Here is a 15,838-nt window from a genome sequence, read left to right on the forward strand (position 1 = left end):
TCAAAGTATCGTTGTTTTGAGCTTAATAAGAAGCTTGTAAACGAGCTTTGCGTGATTCAAGGTTTCCGGAAATGCGACAGCGAAGAAGCGACTCTGTTTTTGTCAAACCAAACAGAGAACCACATGTAATGATCAGGAAGAGAACCAACGACCGGAGCACCAACCGCCACCGACGGTCAAGCCTACGGCGAAACTGGACGGATCGCCGCGTATTGAAGCAGATCCAGGCTTCCCTCGTCGTCAGAGGCTTCAGTTCAGACCGCGCAGCTCCTCGAGAGCCCATCTTTGCCAGCGCGATCGCCATCTCGGGAACAATTGGCTATGCTCTCCGACCGTTCGCTCAAATTGCTGAACCGGATCTTCTCGTGCGGAACACTCCTGATGACTTTGATTTTTTTCGATACCGTCCAACAATGGCCAGGGTCATGTACTGTGATACGAAATGAAAGTAGAGGGCGAAACTGTGTAGGAACTTCAAGCAACTGCAGGAGTTCAAGCAGCCGTTTCTGAGGGACCGCCCGTTCCCGCTTGGCAAGTCACTAAACCCGCTCCCTCGAATCCCGACCTCGAGGGAGAATCGCGACAAACAGAGCGCGGAAACACAACCAAGTCATTTGGCCCAATTGAATATCTGCGCTAAAGACTTAATGATGTCAAGATAGAAGAAAGAAATTGAAGTAGGAAAGGCATTAACGGTACAATACCGCAGTATCGTTGTTCCCTAATTCGGTTGTCGTGTAGGAATACTGCAGGAGCATAGGGATTGATTCCTGTAATCAGGATTTCTCTTGTTACAGAAGCCTACTGTTGGAATTCATGGCAGTTACGATGTCATAGCTCGACTCGTCCGCTGTAATGGCTGAACCTTAGAGGTCTAGAGTCATTCAACAAGAATGTTATTTTCTGGCAAACAGGTACTTAATGTGGTCCAAGGATATATGTCGCGATGAAGATGAAGAATTGCCAAGATCTCAAGTAACGACACCGAGGGCTCCGAATGAACGAGGTACGAACAGCAGACCGAAGACGCCATTTGAGAACCACGGTAACGAAAAGACAGCGAATCTATTCGAGATCACATGGATATAGCATTAGCAATGAAGATACATCTGTTGCTGATCAGCTTCAGGGTAAAAGAGAATGTAAACCAGCTGCTTGAAATTAACAATCACTCTATTTGACATTGACTTATTCAAAGCTGGAGCAAATTGAGTTTCCCTAACTTCTAGCAAAAGCAGTATCCTATGCCTAAAATTGACAAAACAAAAAGGGGGGAAAGACATTCCTGTATGCCATTGCTCTAGCTGCAACTGCTTGCCTCACATGGCGTTTCCCCCCCATTACACGATTTGACTATATACACCAGACTTCAGTGCATCAATCGAACCCTAATTCACCTCCCATCCATGAAAGACCTTGGGGGTGCAAGACTGTTACCATCAGATGAGGACGATGTCTCTGGGATGCTGTACCTGATAGCATGCTCAAATGGGGCGGCCACAAATGGTGAGGTTATCTGCCAATCATTACCAGCCCCAATCTGTGCATGATTGTTCGGCAGGTACTCCTCGAAAGCTTTATCTGTCAGGAGATAGTGTGTGGGGTACTGATCTTCCACCTCACCTGAATTAAAGACAACGTATTTCAAACTGGGTATTAAAAAATATGATATAAATATATATATGGATTACATAGACAAATTAGATATTATGTGGTACCTAGTGTTAGTTGAGCTGCTTCAGGGTAGTAAGGAACCTCAGTCTCTTCCAATGCGGTCCAATTAAAGTAAGCTTGTCTGACCAAACTCTCAATATAGGGCTGCAAGTGCCATATTATAAAACTCATAAATTAGACAACATGGCTCTACAAAACTTGGGCTAGAGCATGAAACAATCTGAGAAGATTCAATGCATACCCTGATAATGTTATTTGAGAGGTCCTTGTGGGTGTAGACCTGCCCACTAACCTCTGCCCTTTCCACTTGACAGATTGGATTCAGGGTGATGCTGAAGTTGGTCCCTTGGTAAATGTAGTGCTTGTTGCCCTTCTCACAGGTCCTTGCATGCTTTATGGTTGCATCCCAGATCTTCTCAGACATCCCAGGTCCCAATATCTGTTTTTTTTTTTAAATAAAAAGTTATTAATCTCCAATTAAAGAAGCAAAATTTGAAGGGGAAAATTAAGAGAAATTATAAGAAGACAAAAGGAATAGTGTAAGTACCCTTCTAAGCTTCATTGGGTCCACAACAGACAGCTTCAAGAAATCTTGGACTGTGTTAATCCCTTCTTCACCAAGCTTCTTGTGAAACGCTCCCTCTTTCCCAATTTTCTCTAGACGCCACACTTCATCTCCCAATTGCGGTGGATAATGCTTCTTGTACACTTAAAGAACCAAAATAAAAAAAGATAATTTTAGATAATGAAATATATAGCAAAGAAAAAGAGAGAAAAAGAAAATATGGTTTTACTCCTTACTAACTTAATTTTAGTTAACTCAATTTCCGATCAATTAAAGCATCCGGCTAATCCCGCCGATTTGTCTATCTCAATAGTTTCCTCTACTGACTAATCTTGTTTTTGCAAGTGGAAGAGAACCAACCCTCTCCTCATAATACAAAAACTCACCTAATAAAAGAAGCCATCTTCTGATTTTTCTGTCCCCTTTCGCACTCATTTCCATTAAATTACGCAATAATCGACTTGACTTGACTCGATTTAAAATTTCTTTGTTTAACTAGAGGGAGGACGCGGACGAGTACAGAGATACACGCGCATATGCAGTACCAAAGTATCTTCTAACCTATTAATTGATGTTAAAGCTTTGCTTCGACAACACTCTTCTTGTCTTTAAATAAAAGAAAATAGCTTAATTTAATAGTCTAATGCCCATAAAAAAAAATTGCATAATTTAATGGTCAAACAACGCGTTGCCCACCAGGCCCTACTACAGCCGGCGAGAAGACGAAGGCTAAGTGATGGTTGAATCATAGAAAAGGACGAATTAGGAAGATTTGTCCCTAAGTTTCGTAGCTGACTTATTTTCTTTTTTAATTTTTTTATTATGGGGTTTGGGATTCTTTTTTTTCTTTTTTTTTTTGTGGCTAAAGTTTTGGAATTTGGGATTTGATTAGACGACGAAAGGGCACTAATCTTGGAAAAAGTGAAAGTGGGTGGTGCTATCCACGGGTGATATCATGACGCAACCTTCATGATTGGATAATTCCAAAGGAAAAGAAAAAGGAAGAAAAATCAAACTTCGATTCAAGAGGGTAATTATGTTTTTCTTTTTAATAAAAGATACTATAATAATTAGGAATTATGAAAAGCTTCAGGTACTTTTAATCCTAATATTTGTTTCTAGATAATAATCTAAACGTTTTTTTACTGATTATAATTTAATACTCAGCACCTATTCAAAACCACCCAAAACTACCAAGATTTAGGAAGATGAGCATCTTTTTAAGTACATATACTTTAGTTTGATTTGATTAACTACCGTCATAGAATGCACTATTATATCTAGAATATTTCACATCATATCATCATCTCAGTAAGCGAAAAGACGCTTCATCGTGCTCTCGCTAAATCAAGCTTTTCACTTAATATCCTGATGATCTAATTCGTATCGTGATCCATAATAAATCAAAGAAAAGGGAAAGAAACTACACAGATTTATAATGTTAGAATTTGACCACCATCTCCATATGGAATGGGGGATACAAAGGCAAACCCTAATTTCATCTGCCCATTTGAGCGATGAACTTGGGGCACAGATCAATGGACTGGTAGCTTCATCTCTTCTTATTTATGGTGACATTTCATGGTAGCTGGACAAGGACATGGCAAAGAATTGATGGAGCCCGCATGATGCAAGACCCAGGTTCTCCTAGTTGTTGATGTGAGTTATATGATCGGACCATCTATCCTAATTTGACCCTTCTAGAACAAGATGACAAATTTACGTTCAGTATGCCACCGGCGCGGGTACTTTTGACTGAAGACCGAGATTTGATCTCTTTTGTTTACTAATCTATGATTGAAGTGATATGTATTGTGTAATAGATATCAACCTTAACAAGTACCAACCTCAATTATAGCTATGATATACACTATATAGTGGGAACAAGATTGAATATGAACTTGAGCAACACGTAATGATAATTACGGTTTGGTATATATAATCCAATAATGATCAATGGACTTCAAGACCCCAAGATGCTGATAAAGAAAGACCATGCAAGCCAAAACTTTATTATGATATATTATGCGTGTGAATTAGTGTTAAGATGTGTTTGTGTATGTGGTTGCGGTTGTGAGTATCAATAGAGGCATTTCATGTGCAAAAAGTTGATCATTTCATGTGGTATGTGGGAAGTTTCTTTTTTATCTGAATACCCTATGAAATGAAAATGAATGAATGAATAATGTTGTGCGTATTAATAGGACTGATTATGTGATTATTTGTCTATACATAACTAAGAATGGACATTAGTGCAAGTACTTGAAAAATAATCAAACAACTTACATTCTCCTCGGTGATCTTTGACGATGAATGCCTCGGTCATGGCCTCGCGTATCCTAATGCCTTGGTAGCTCCCCGTAGAAACCCTAGCGCCGAGCTTGAACCTCCTGCTCCTAATCCAGCTCGAATTATCGGTCAGCTCGATTTCCCCAATGGCAGCCACCCCATTGTTCCTCATGGTCACGCTCAGCTCTCCGGCGAGCAAAGGCCTCTTCCCTTGCCTCTCCCTAACGATGTTCCGATCAAATTCATCGCTCGTCCAATTAGTGCGGTCTCCTGGCGGAAAATCGCCGTCGAGGACCACGATCTCGACTTTGATCGGGCTAGGAAGAGTGGGAGGGACAGCTTGCTCGCCTCTCGTGTCAACGATTATGATCTGGAGCTGAGAACCTTCCACATCTACTATTTTGCTTCCGGTGAAAATGGGCAGCGTGAGACTTTTGCTGAACCTCAACTCGAGGCTCGAGGGTTCTAGTGCTTGGATTCGGAGCGAGGGAACTCGTGTAAGCGTGCGTGTGCGTCGGGCAAGGCTGCGCTCCACCTCTTCATTCACCTGAGGAAATAATAGAAAAACAATTAGACCTAAACAAATTCAAGGGTTTTTTGCTTGTGATCATAAAATGTTATGGTCTAGGGTTTTCGGTGTATATGTTTCAAGTGGCAAAGTGATTCATTATGAGCTCATAGACTCATAGTGCACGTTAAGTGATTGTGATGCATGAGATAATTCATTAGGGTTTACCCACTTGTACATGAAAATTATATCATTCAATCCATTTCCTTTTCTTCTCTCGCTAATTTCTTTCTAAAGTAAACAAAGATAAACAATGAAAAGAATACAGATGATATCTTGATGATGGATGTTAATTAAAAAAGAAGAAGATTAGTTTGAAGAACATATCAACAAGTGAAAATTATAATAAAACCATACCACTCTACGAAGCATCGGCTCCAAACCCGAGCAGAGGTGCTTCAAGGAGTTCACCATCACCACTTCTCCTATCACACTGGGTCAAGAAATGAAGAAATTTCTTATGTGGAGAAAGTCAAAGATAGGTTCGCGTGAAGATAAGAAAGAAAACAGATCCATCTCAATTTCAGAAAATGAAGGGCGAAAAACGAACAGAAAAGTAGGAAACCGAAACATACGAAGCGAAAGAAGGTCGAGCTCGCATCCGTTTTTCAGATGGCAGGTCGGCGTCGGAACCGGTTTCGCCGAAGAACCTTTTCGCAGCCATTGATGAAGTCCCAAGAAAGCTATCAAATTGAGGGAGAGAGAGTTGTGGTGAAGGAAGAGGAGTGAGAGAGGAAAGAGCAAGAGAGAGCTAGGAAGGGAGAGAAGGGTATTTATGCGAAGGAGATTGAAGAGGGACAGAGAAACGAAGGAGATGATAAGGCTTGAGTAGAATATGCATTAAAGAAAGACGAAAATTAAACTATTTGGAGTTGCTTGAAGCTTCGACGAACGGTGGAAGAAACAGCTGGGTAACGGGGGGGCTTCGTGGTGACCGATGCTTGCATGATGTAACGACTTTGACGTCAACTCCCCCCCAAAAGTCAACTCTCTCTCTCTCTCTCTCTCTCTCTCTCTCTCTCTCTCTCTCTCTCTCTCTCTCTCTCTCTCTCTCTCTCTCTCTTTGTTGCAAAAGCCATGCAAATTTTGTATCAACACCTTTTTGGGATGCGAAATATTCATAGATTAAGATCCTCTAAAATTAGATAAAATTACCCTCAAAGATCTGAACATATAAGTAGCAAGCAAATCGGACGGTACTGATTGGTTATAATTTTTTTATTTTTCCTTCTTCTCCCGCTTTGTTATTTCACATTTTGCATCTAATCCATCTGCGGGAAAAGGAAACTACAAGTGACGTAAATTTTTTTCTCAAGTGCCACATTGATTAACTCGGATGCCGTCGGCGATGGGACATTAATTTGTTATACCTCGACCCGACATGACTAGCGGAAATTCAATCGGTGAAAAAATAGAAACTACATCGTTGGCCCTTTGTTCTTGCTCCAAATTGACAAGTTGGGGCTAAGTTAGGGCCAACAAGCAAACCCTAACCTCGTCCTTCAAAATTACTAACAAAAATGTAGGTGATTACCTGCAGAAGAGGGAGCTAGAGCCTCGGAAGAAGCTGAGTCGAGGTCATTGAAGTCCATTTTCGAGTTCTAATTAAGGCTAGAGGCTAATTAAGGCTAGAGGCATGGAAGAAGCTACAACTAGCAAGAAATTGAGGCTCCAAAAGAGAGAAACCGGAGTCGAGGTGGCCACTTGGTTCCACAACAAAAGAGCTCAATGGAAGCCAAATAAGGCTTCTTCCAAGAAGGGGAACTCTAGAAGACTGTGAAGAGAGACGTGCCGTGACAATTGAGAGAGGCAACAAACAGTGTCGCATTGGGATCGAGAGTGTCGAGAGGAAGGTAATACATCCATGCACAGTTGTCGCAAATGTCCGGCGAGATCGGGCTGTCCATGATTCAAAGCAAGCCGAGAGTTACTCCTCCTCCTCCTCCTCCCTCCTCCTCCTCTTGGTGATGGAATCGGAGAAAGAGATATAGTGTGTATCGGAAGAGAGCCAGAGCAGCTAATCTATTGATAGATATGTTTTTTTTATAAGAAAACGTCACTTCAAACTAAAATCTTTTTAAAAAAAGTCACGTAAGACAAACTACTAAAATACGTTGTCGAAGGCACTTGAGTAAACCGATGTGGCATTCAAGTGATTGAAAAAAAAATTATGATATTCAAGTGAGTGTTGTATGAAATTTATAACACTTACAATGTCCTTATACTCACTATATATGCAAAGTCACTCGCTAATTATGCACAATCGCAAGGCAACCGTGACCACTAGTCACGACCAAACATCGTGGCTAGTGGTCCATATTAGAGAGTCCATATTGAAGGGTAACTCTGCCTAACATTAGATAAATTCTAAGTTTAAATTGGTCCATATTAGAGAGTCCGATATATGGTGTTGTCCATATGCAACGGAGAAAGATTGTTGACCTCAAAATTACTATAGACTGTTTACTTCGCCACTTTATAGTTTACTCTTTGAATGAACTTGTTGTAATTCTCAAAGTACTCGAAGATAGAAACCTAATACATGGGTGGGCAGAGAGATTACAATTCGACGACGATAAAAACAAGACAAGACTGAATGTAAGATCGTGACAAATTGATTGTTTGATTGAAAGAATATAGGATACAGGGTGTTTGCAATTGGGTTTAACTTAGTTTGACTTTCGAATAAGATCAAACTCTATATTATTGGAAACAAGTTTCAAACAAGAATTGAATTGATGCAAGCCAAACACAAAATTACATCTTCTCTCAAGTTAATTATTTCAAGTACTTCAACGATCCGATTTAATAATGTTCGAGCGTTTTATAGTCCAATTTGCGATAATTGAACTTAACTTATCCTTAATTTAAGATTGGGGTTAATATTACCAAAAATCCCAAACCAGTACACCCGTGTCACATTTACTTCAAGCGACAATAAATCCAAACTGATGAACTTGAGACAAACATACTAAACTCTTTGGGAAAAATTAGAGCTTTTAGCATATCTTCGAAACATGAATGAGCTCTTAGGGAAAAATTAGAAGATTTTCCAATCTCTATTCATTGTCAGATCTGGCTTCATCAAAATGATGTCGTTTATTTGTTCCTTATGTTGAATTTTCACATTAGATCCACATCACATGCCGATCATCCAATTTGTTTGGCACTTGTGTTTCCACGTTAGCAATTTGACAGTGATATTGGACAAAAACTCATAGATGGTCATAAATGTACCCGTTTGGGGTTTTTTATGACACGAAAATTAATTTGTGGTAAATGTGACATGATTGTACTAGTTTGAGATTTTTTAGTGGTATTAATCGTTATGATCATTCTGGCCTTTATTTTTAAATCATGTAACGTGAGTTAACCTAGATTATCTTGCAACTTATCAAAACCAAAATAGCCATATGAACGTGCATTGTCGTCTTAAAATGTACAAACAATTTAATAAAAGAGTTTTCAGCTAATTTCAATTCGGTTTCATCTAATGTCAATCTCACGTACTTAACCATGTCAATAAACTGAAAAAATAACTTTGTTCTCTTTAGCTTTCCATTTCCGATTCTTTTTTCCTAATTGTGGCCTAGCTTGTGTGTGTGGCAATGAAAATTATGATTGATCAAATCAAATTAAATCTATCATGGTCAGACCATGGCTCAAGTGAAGAACGATTATGGAATAATATTTAACAATAAAACGAACCATGCAAGAGATCATGACTCGTCACCATTCGTGTAGATGGGAGCATATATTGTAATCACAATTTAAAAATATTAATTATAGTTGCTCACTTCGTGTGATCTGTCAAGAGGTCCATTTCCAAGAAATATCTCATTCCTTTTTCGGCTTTACTTTGTGGTGGGTACGGTCTATGCAATGACTTGTCAACAAGTATTACCACTTAGCCCTGGCCTTAGAATTATTAAATTACTTGCTCAAAAAAGAATTATTAAATTATGAAAAACAATAAAAAAAGAAAGAAGAAAAAGAAGGATGATAACTGCCCTGAGAAAAGATACCTAGGGTAGGGGAGAGGTTATGGTTAATCTAACACGATATCATAATATACAATTGTGAGTTCCAATCCTTTTATTTTTTTTGGCATTGATACGATATTTGAACGGCTATTACCAATAAAAAAAGTAAAACTTATCTTGAGCGTAATAGTAGAAAATAAGTATATCTACAAGATTTATCGGAACGAGCTTGTTAATAGTTATAGGCAACCCTACATCTTAATCTCATTTGAGTGAGCTTGGATAAGGCATCTCAACCCGATTCATCGAGAGCTCTGGCCGAGTGCGACGGGGCTAAGGCAAGTCGTACCCTTTTTCAAACAGGTCATCCTCAACTAGTTTGATTGGAGTTTTCCAACCTATCTTCTATGTGTACACGAGACTTATTAAGGTTCCATTTGTTTTATGAAAAATATTTTTTGGGAAAATATTTTACTCATTTTATGGCGTTTGGATCGCTTAGAAAAATGAGTCGACGAAAATGGTTTTACTACCAACTCTGTACTTGAGCACGAGAATCCTAACACTTGTTCTCGAGCCCTTGGCAGTGGGGGCAGGTCCTCGACGCCTAGGCCTAGTCCATCAAGGCCGAGCCGGGGGCCATGTAGGTCAGCTTGAGACCCTAGCCACCACGCTTAGGTCCACCGAGGCCAGGCTTGAGACGCTAGGCCTGATAATATCGACGCCGAGCCTAGGTCCTAGACGCCCATGCTCGAGTCCATTACGTTTGATTTGATTTTTTCTTTTCTTTCTTTCTTTTTTGTCTTCCTTCGTCGGTCGCTGGGCCTCAGCAACCAACCATAGGTGCAAGCCGGCGTGCTCAAGCTTGCCCAAGGCCGTCAAGCTCGAGCTCAAGCCTCGGGCAAGGCTCCACCTCGCCAGCCTTCGGCAAGCTCGGCCCTCGCCTATGGATCGGCGAAGGAAGAAGGAAAACGAAAAAGAAAGAAAAGAATAAAATTAAAAAATTATCCATGTCAGCGCGGCCGTGCCACGTAAGACAACTGGACACTCACATCAACAAATTCCAACCAAATGAGATTTTCGCTATCAAACGACGGAAAATATTTTCCAATTCATTTTCATGTCTCAGCCAAATATCGAAAAATATTTTTGAGAAATGTCACATTTTTCGAGTAATAGAGCCTTATTGTCAAATTTCTTTTCTTAAAGAACTCAAGAAATGAAGTTTCAAACCCTTTGATCCTTTCAAAGCTCTCTCTCCCCAATTCTCAGAAACTCGGTCGGAGTTTCGCAGCAAACGAGGTATTCACACCTTCACCTCCCTCCTCTCTCCCTCTCTTTTTCCGGCCCGTTTTAGGATCCGAACCGGACCCGCCTCCTTGTCCCGCCCGCGTGCCACGCGCAGTTTGGACCAGGCCGAAGCACGGTCGGGGGTCGTGCGGTCTTTTCTCACTTTTTTTCGCAAAAATATTATAAATTAGGAGGTCAATGAAATTTTAACGACCCCTGATTAAAAAAAGCAGAAGTCAATTTTACTGGCTCAATTCTCCAAATTCCTCGTAATTTCCCGTCATTTTCCTCGAACCCCACAAAGGAAATAGTAAGATGTCGGAACTGCCCCTCGGATCAGATGTTATCTGGTCCCTCTTACGTGTTGGATTGTCGTCCCCAAGATCTTGCTAGTTTATCTGCAGTTTACACGTGGCGCTAACTATCTCCTCTTTGTTTTTTCATTTTATTTTATATATTATTTGGTATACGAGGTTTTGATTAAGGGTGATCGGTTCCCAATTCGGTCCAGTTCCAAGGTGAAACCGGGTACCGAGGATCGGACCGGACCTCGGTCACTTAGGGTTTAGTTCGCAGTTTACTAATTTTTATCAATGAATTTATATCAATGAAGTTCACTTAGGGTTTAGTTCGCATTTTACTAATTTTTTTGAAAAAATAAAAAATAAAAATATGTAGTTGGTCCGAACTGACCAGACACTGGTTTCATTTTAGAAATTGAGAACCGGACCGACACTCTCGAAAATCGGACCAAATCGGCAGTTTTGGTCTGGTCCGGGCAGTTCCCGGTTTAGGTGATTCGTTTTGCACATCCCTAATTTTGGCCTTGGAATTATTAAAGCGTCATGAGAGAGTTTGATCGAGAAATAACATTAATCACCCGTCGAAGCGTAATATTTCCTGCCGTATCGGTTCGTGTGGCGCTAGATCGATTGGCGATTGAGGTACTCGCGGTAAATGGAAGGTAAGTCGGTAGGGCTAATTTTAAATCGATGTAAAATTTGAAGGTAATCGGGTTATTTTTTGTAGGGTTATATCACAAAAAATCCCAAACTATGCCCACTGAAATACAAATACTCTAAACATTTTTGTGTTACTAAAAATCCTAAACTTGTCGATTGTGACACAAATACTCTAAATTTTTTTTGTGTCACAGAAAACCCTGAACTTATACTAATTTAGGGCTAATAAACAAACCCTAACTTCAAAATTTCTAATAAAATTGCAGGTCACCTGCAGAAAAGTGAGCGAGAGCCCCGGAAGAAGCTGAGTGGAGGTCATTGAGGTCCATTTTCGAGTCCTAATTAAGGCTAGAGCAACGGACGCAGCTACTGCTTGCTAGAAATTGAGGCTCCTGAACAGAGAGACCTATACAATGTGACCACTTGGTTCCACAACAAGAGAGCTCGATGGAAGCCAAAATAAGGCTTCTTCCAAGAAGGGGAGCTCCAGAAGAATGTGAAGAGGGACGACTGTGACATTTGAGAGAGCTAGCAAATAGTGTTGCATTGGGATCGAGAGCGTCGAGAAGAAGGTAATACATGCATGCACCTTTGTCGCAAATCTCCGGCAAGATCGGGCGGTCCATGATTCAAAAGCAAGCTGAGAGTTACTCCTCCTCTTCGCCTTCTTCTTCTTGGTAATGGAATCAGAGAAGGAGACAAGAGTGTGTACCGAAAGAGAGCAAGAACAGCTAATCTACGATAGATATGTTTAATATAAGAAAAAGTCGCTTCAGACTTAAAGTCAAGTAAGACAAATCGCTAGAATACATCACCAAAGGCACTCAAGTAAACAATTATTCAATCGATATTGTACAAAAATTATGATACTCATGATGTCTTTTTATTCATTATGCATAATCACTCACTGATTATGCATAATGGCAAGGAAAACATGACAACCAGCCACGACCGAACTCTAGATATGCCTCTTCCCCTACTCTATCGACGTCACCAACCCCACGGTCGCCGCGTGAAGACACCATTGTCTCCATCCTCCAGCACCCATAGAGCCATTTTTCTCCCCTTTGCATCGCATCACCTGCTACATCACGATCAAGTATGGGCTCACAATGCTCAATCGGATGCTACTGATTAGTCCACTAAGCCATCACCAACATCGCCCGGGCCTTAGAGCCACATCATGGTGGTCGCAACCTCAATTGTCGCGTGGCAACCATTGAGCTACGTACAGAGGAGGGTAGAGAGAGAGTGCAAAGCCAGGGTGGCAAACCTGACTAAGCTAGATGGCTGCGATACGCACTGCAGGCGGCAACAAGACAGGGCTTGATGGCGGGGCATGTTGGCGAGTCTCGACCCCACGAAGGTAATTTGAATCCGCCTAACATTAAATAAATTCCAAGTTTAAATTGGTCCATATTAGAAAGTCCGAAATATAGTGTTGTTCATATGCAATGGAAAAAGGGAAAATTACCAAAAAAGTCATAAACCTATTGAAATTATGCTAATTCAGTCCTAAATCTTTTGTAATTGTGCTAATTCAGTCAATCCTGCCACTTTTAGCTAGTCGGCACTGACATGGACGCTGACCGGTACCGACCGACACTAACTTGGCAATTTTTAAATATTTTTTTCCAATATTTTTTGACATTTTTTCTCTCTTTCTTTTTTTTTTTTCCTATCTTCTTCCCCGGTCGCCAGTCCGATGACCGACGACCGGCCAAAGGCTGAGACTGGCGAGGTGGAACACACCGGTCATGGGTGAGGTTGGCCCTCACCGACACTAGGCTATGGCGAGGCTCGACCTCGCCTGGCTATGGTGAGGCTCGACCCGCCCACCGACGGCGAGGTCTCGCTAGATCCACCCTCGCCGTCGCTGGGCAAGGTCGAGCCTCGCCATGGCCAGGCGAGCTCAACCTCACCCACCAACGGCGAGGCCGCCCAAATCTAGTGAAACCTCGCTGTCGCTGGGCGAGGTCGAGCTTGCTCGGCCATGGTGAGGCTCGACCTCGCCCGGTGACTCGACCTCGCCCAGCGACTCGCCGTCGCCAATGCTGGCGAGGGCCAGCCTCGCCCATGGTTGGAGAGTTGGAACTCGCCGGCCTCAGCCTCTGGTCGGTCGCCGATCTGGCAACCGGGCAAGAAGATATGAAAAAAAAAAAGAGAAAAAAAATCAAAAAAATTGGAAAAATAAATAAATAAATAATAAAAAATTGCTATGTCAGTGCCGGCCGTCCAAAAGTGGCATGATGGACTGAATTGGCATAATTACAAAAGGTTTAGGACTGAATTGGTACAAAAAAAATATTTATGATTGAATTGACATAATTATAATAGATTTAGGACTTTTTTGATAATTTTTCTATTGAGAAAGATTGTAGGCCCACAAAATTATTGTAGACCAGTGTTTACTTCGCCACTTTATAGTTCACTCTTTGAATGAACTTGTTGTGATTCTCCAAGTCCTCGAAGATAGAAACCTAATACACGGATGGGCAGAGAGATTACTATCTGACAACGATAAAAACAAGACAAGACTAAATGTAACATCAATGTTTGAATGAAAGAATATAGGATACAGGGTGCTGGCAATTGGGTTTAACTTAGTTTGACTTTCGAATAAGATCAAACTCTCTATTATTGGAAACAGGTTTCAAACAAGAAATGAATTGATGCAAGCCAAACACAAAATTACATCTTCTCTCCATTAGTTCGAGTAGTTCAATGATCCGATGTAACAATGTTCGAGCGTTTTTAGTCAAATTTGAGATAGTTGAACTTAACTTACCCTTTACTTAAGATTAGGATTAGTACCACCAGAATTCTCAAACCGGTATACCTGTGTCACATTTATCTTAATTGACAATAAATGCAAACCGATGAGCCTGTGACAAATCTACTAAAATCTTAGGGAAAATTAGGGATTTTAGCATATTTTTAAAATGTGAATGAGCTCTTAGGGAAAAATTAGTAGACTTTCCAATCTCTTGTTTATTGTCAAATCTAGCTTCACCAAAACAACGTCGCTTAATAGATCCATATATTGAGTTTTCACATCAAATCCACATCACGTGCCGATCATCTAATTTGTTTGGCACTTGTGTTTCCATGTTAGTAATTTGATGGGGCAATTGGATGAAAGCTCATAGATGATCACGGGTGTACACATTTGGGATTTTTTGTAACACGAAAATTAATTTAGGATAAATGTGACACGTGTGTACCAATTTGAGATTTTTTAGTCGATTAATCCTTGTAATCATTATGGCCTTTTCATTTAAATCACGTAACGCAAGCGTAACCTAGATTATCTCGCAACTCATCAAAACCGAAATATCTACATGTACATGTGTTGTCGTCTTAACATGTACGAACAATTTAACATATGAGTTTTCAGCTAATTTCAATTCGGTTTCGTGTAATGTAAATCTCACATACTTAACCGTGTCAATAAACTAAAAAAAAAAAAAAAAACCTTTGTTCCCTTTAGGTTTCCATTTTCCTATTTTTTTGCCTAATTGTGGCCTAGCTTATGTGTGTGGCAATGAAAATTATGATTAGTCAAATCAAATCTATCATGGTCAGACCATGGCTCAAGTGAACAACAATTATGGAATATATTTAAAAATAAATGAACCATACAAGAGATCACGACTTGTCACCATTCGTGTAGATCGGAGCACATATTGGAATCACAATTTTAAAATATTAATTGTAATTGCTCACTTCGTGTGATCTGTCAAGGGGTCCATTTCCAAGAAATATCTCATTCCTTTTGCGGCTTTACTTGTGGTGGGTACGGACTATGCAATGACTTGTCAACAAGTATTACCACTTATCCCTGGCCTTAGAATTATTAAACTACTTGATCAAAACAGGAATTATTAAATTATGAAAAACAATAAAAAAGAAAGAAAGAAAAAGAACGATGATAACTGCCCCGAGAAAAGATATCTAGGGAAGGGGAGAGGTTATGGTTAATCTAACAGGATATCATAATGTACAATTGTGTTCCAATCCTTTTATTTTATTTTTTTTGGCATTGATATGATATTAGACCGGCTATTATTAATAAAAAAAGTAAAACTTATCTCGAGCATATTAGTAGAAAATATGTATAATGACAAGATCTACCGGAATGAGCTTGTTAATAGTTATAGGTAACCTGACATCTTAATCTCATTTGAGCGGGCTTAGATAATTCATCTCAACCCGATCAATCGAGAGCTCTGACCGAGTTCGATGGGGCCGAGGCAAGTCGTACCCTATTTTAAACGGGTCGTCCCCAACCAGTTTGCTTGAACTATTCTAATCGATCTTTTATGTGTACAATTAATGCTCAATTTGTTTTGCGAAAAACAATTTCCTGATTTTCTGACATTTGGATTGTTTAGAAAAATGAGTTAACTGAAAAGATTTTCTTATCAAAACTTAAAATCCAGGAAAATGATTTCCGATTCTTTTTCCAAAATAGAAAATCATTTTTTTAATATATGACTAGGTATTA

General features: G+C 40.1%; 1 protein-coding gene across 1 annotated transcript; it reads right to left on the reverse strand.

The window, feature by feature from the left end:
• Positions 1 to 1,046: 1,046 nt before the first annotated feature.
• On the reverse strand, positions 1,047 to 5,938 carry LOC115676757 (protein SAR DEFICIENT 1-like). Its single transcript, XM_030599742.2, has 7 exons — positions 5,672 to 5,938; positions 5,454 to 5,529; positions 4,526 to 5,075; positions 2,222 to 2,382; positions 1,916 to 2,113; positions 1,719 to 1,818; positions 1,047 to 1,623 (listed from the first exon to the last, which is right to left on the reverse strand). The coding sequence occupies exons 1-7, from the start codon at positions 5,758 to 5,760 to the stop codon at positions 1,394 to 1,396; spliced, it is 1,404 nt and encodes a 467-aa protein (XP_030455602.1). The 5' UTR covers positions 5,761 to 5,938; the 3' UTR covers positions 1,047 to 1,393.
• Positions 5,939 to 15,838: the final 9,900 nt, after the last annotated feature.

This window comes from Syzygium oleosum, unplaced genomic scaffold (genome assembly GCF_021117445.2).
Source record: "Syzygium oleosum isolate NSW1041296 unplaced genomic scaffold, Sole_v2.1 Sole_v2.17, whole genome shotgun sequence".
Classification (NCBI taxonomy): Eukaryota; Viridiplantae; Streptophyta; class Magnoliopsida; order Myrtales; family Myrtaceae; genus Syzygium; species Syzygium oleosum.

What these genes read in the sequence shown, in the direction of transcription:
- LOC115676757 (XM_030599742.2), bottom strand. Translation starts at nt 5,760, where the DNA reads ATGGCTGCGAAAAGGTTCTTCGGCGAAACCGGTTCCGACGCCGACCTG. An exon ending in CAAAGATCACCGAGGAGAAT is followed by an intron (nt 2,383 to 4,525) that starts GTAAGTTGTTTG and finishes TGGTTCTTTAAG; the next exon opens with TGTACAAGAAGCATTATCCA. An exon ending in AGCAGCTCAACTAACACTAG is followed by an intron (nt 1,624 to 1,718) that starts GTACCACATAAT and finishes TCTTTAATTCAG; the next exon opens with GTGAGGTGGAAGATCAGTAC.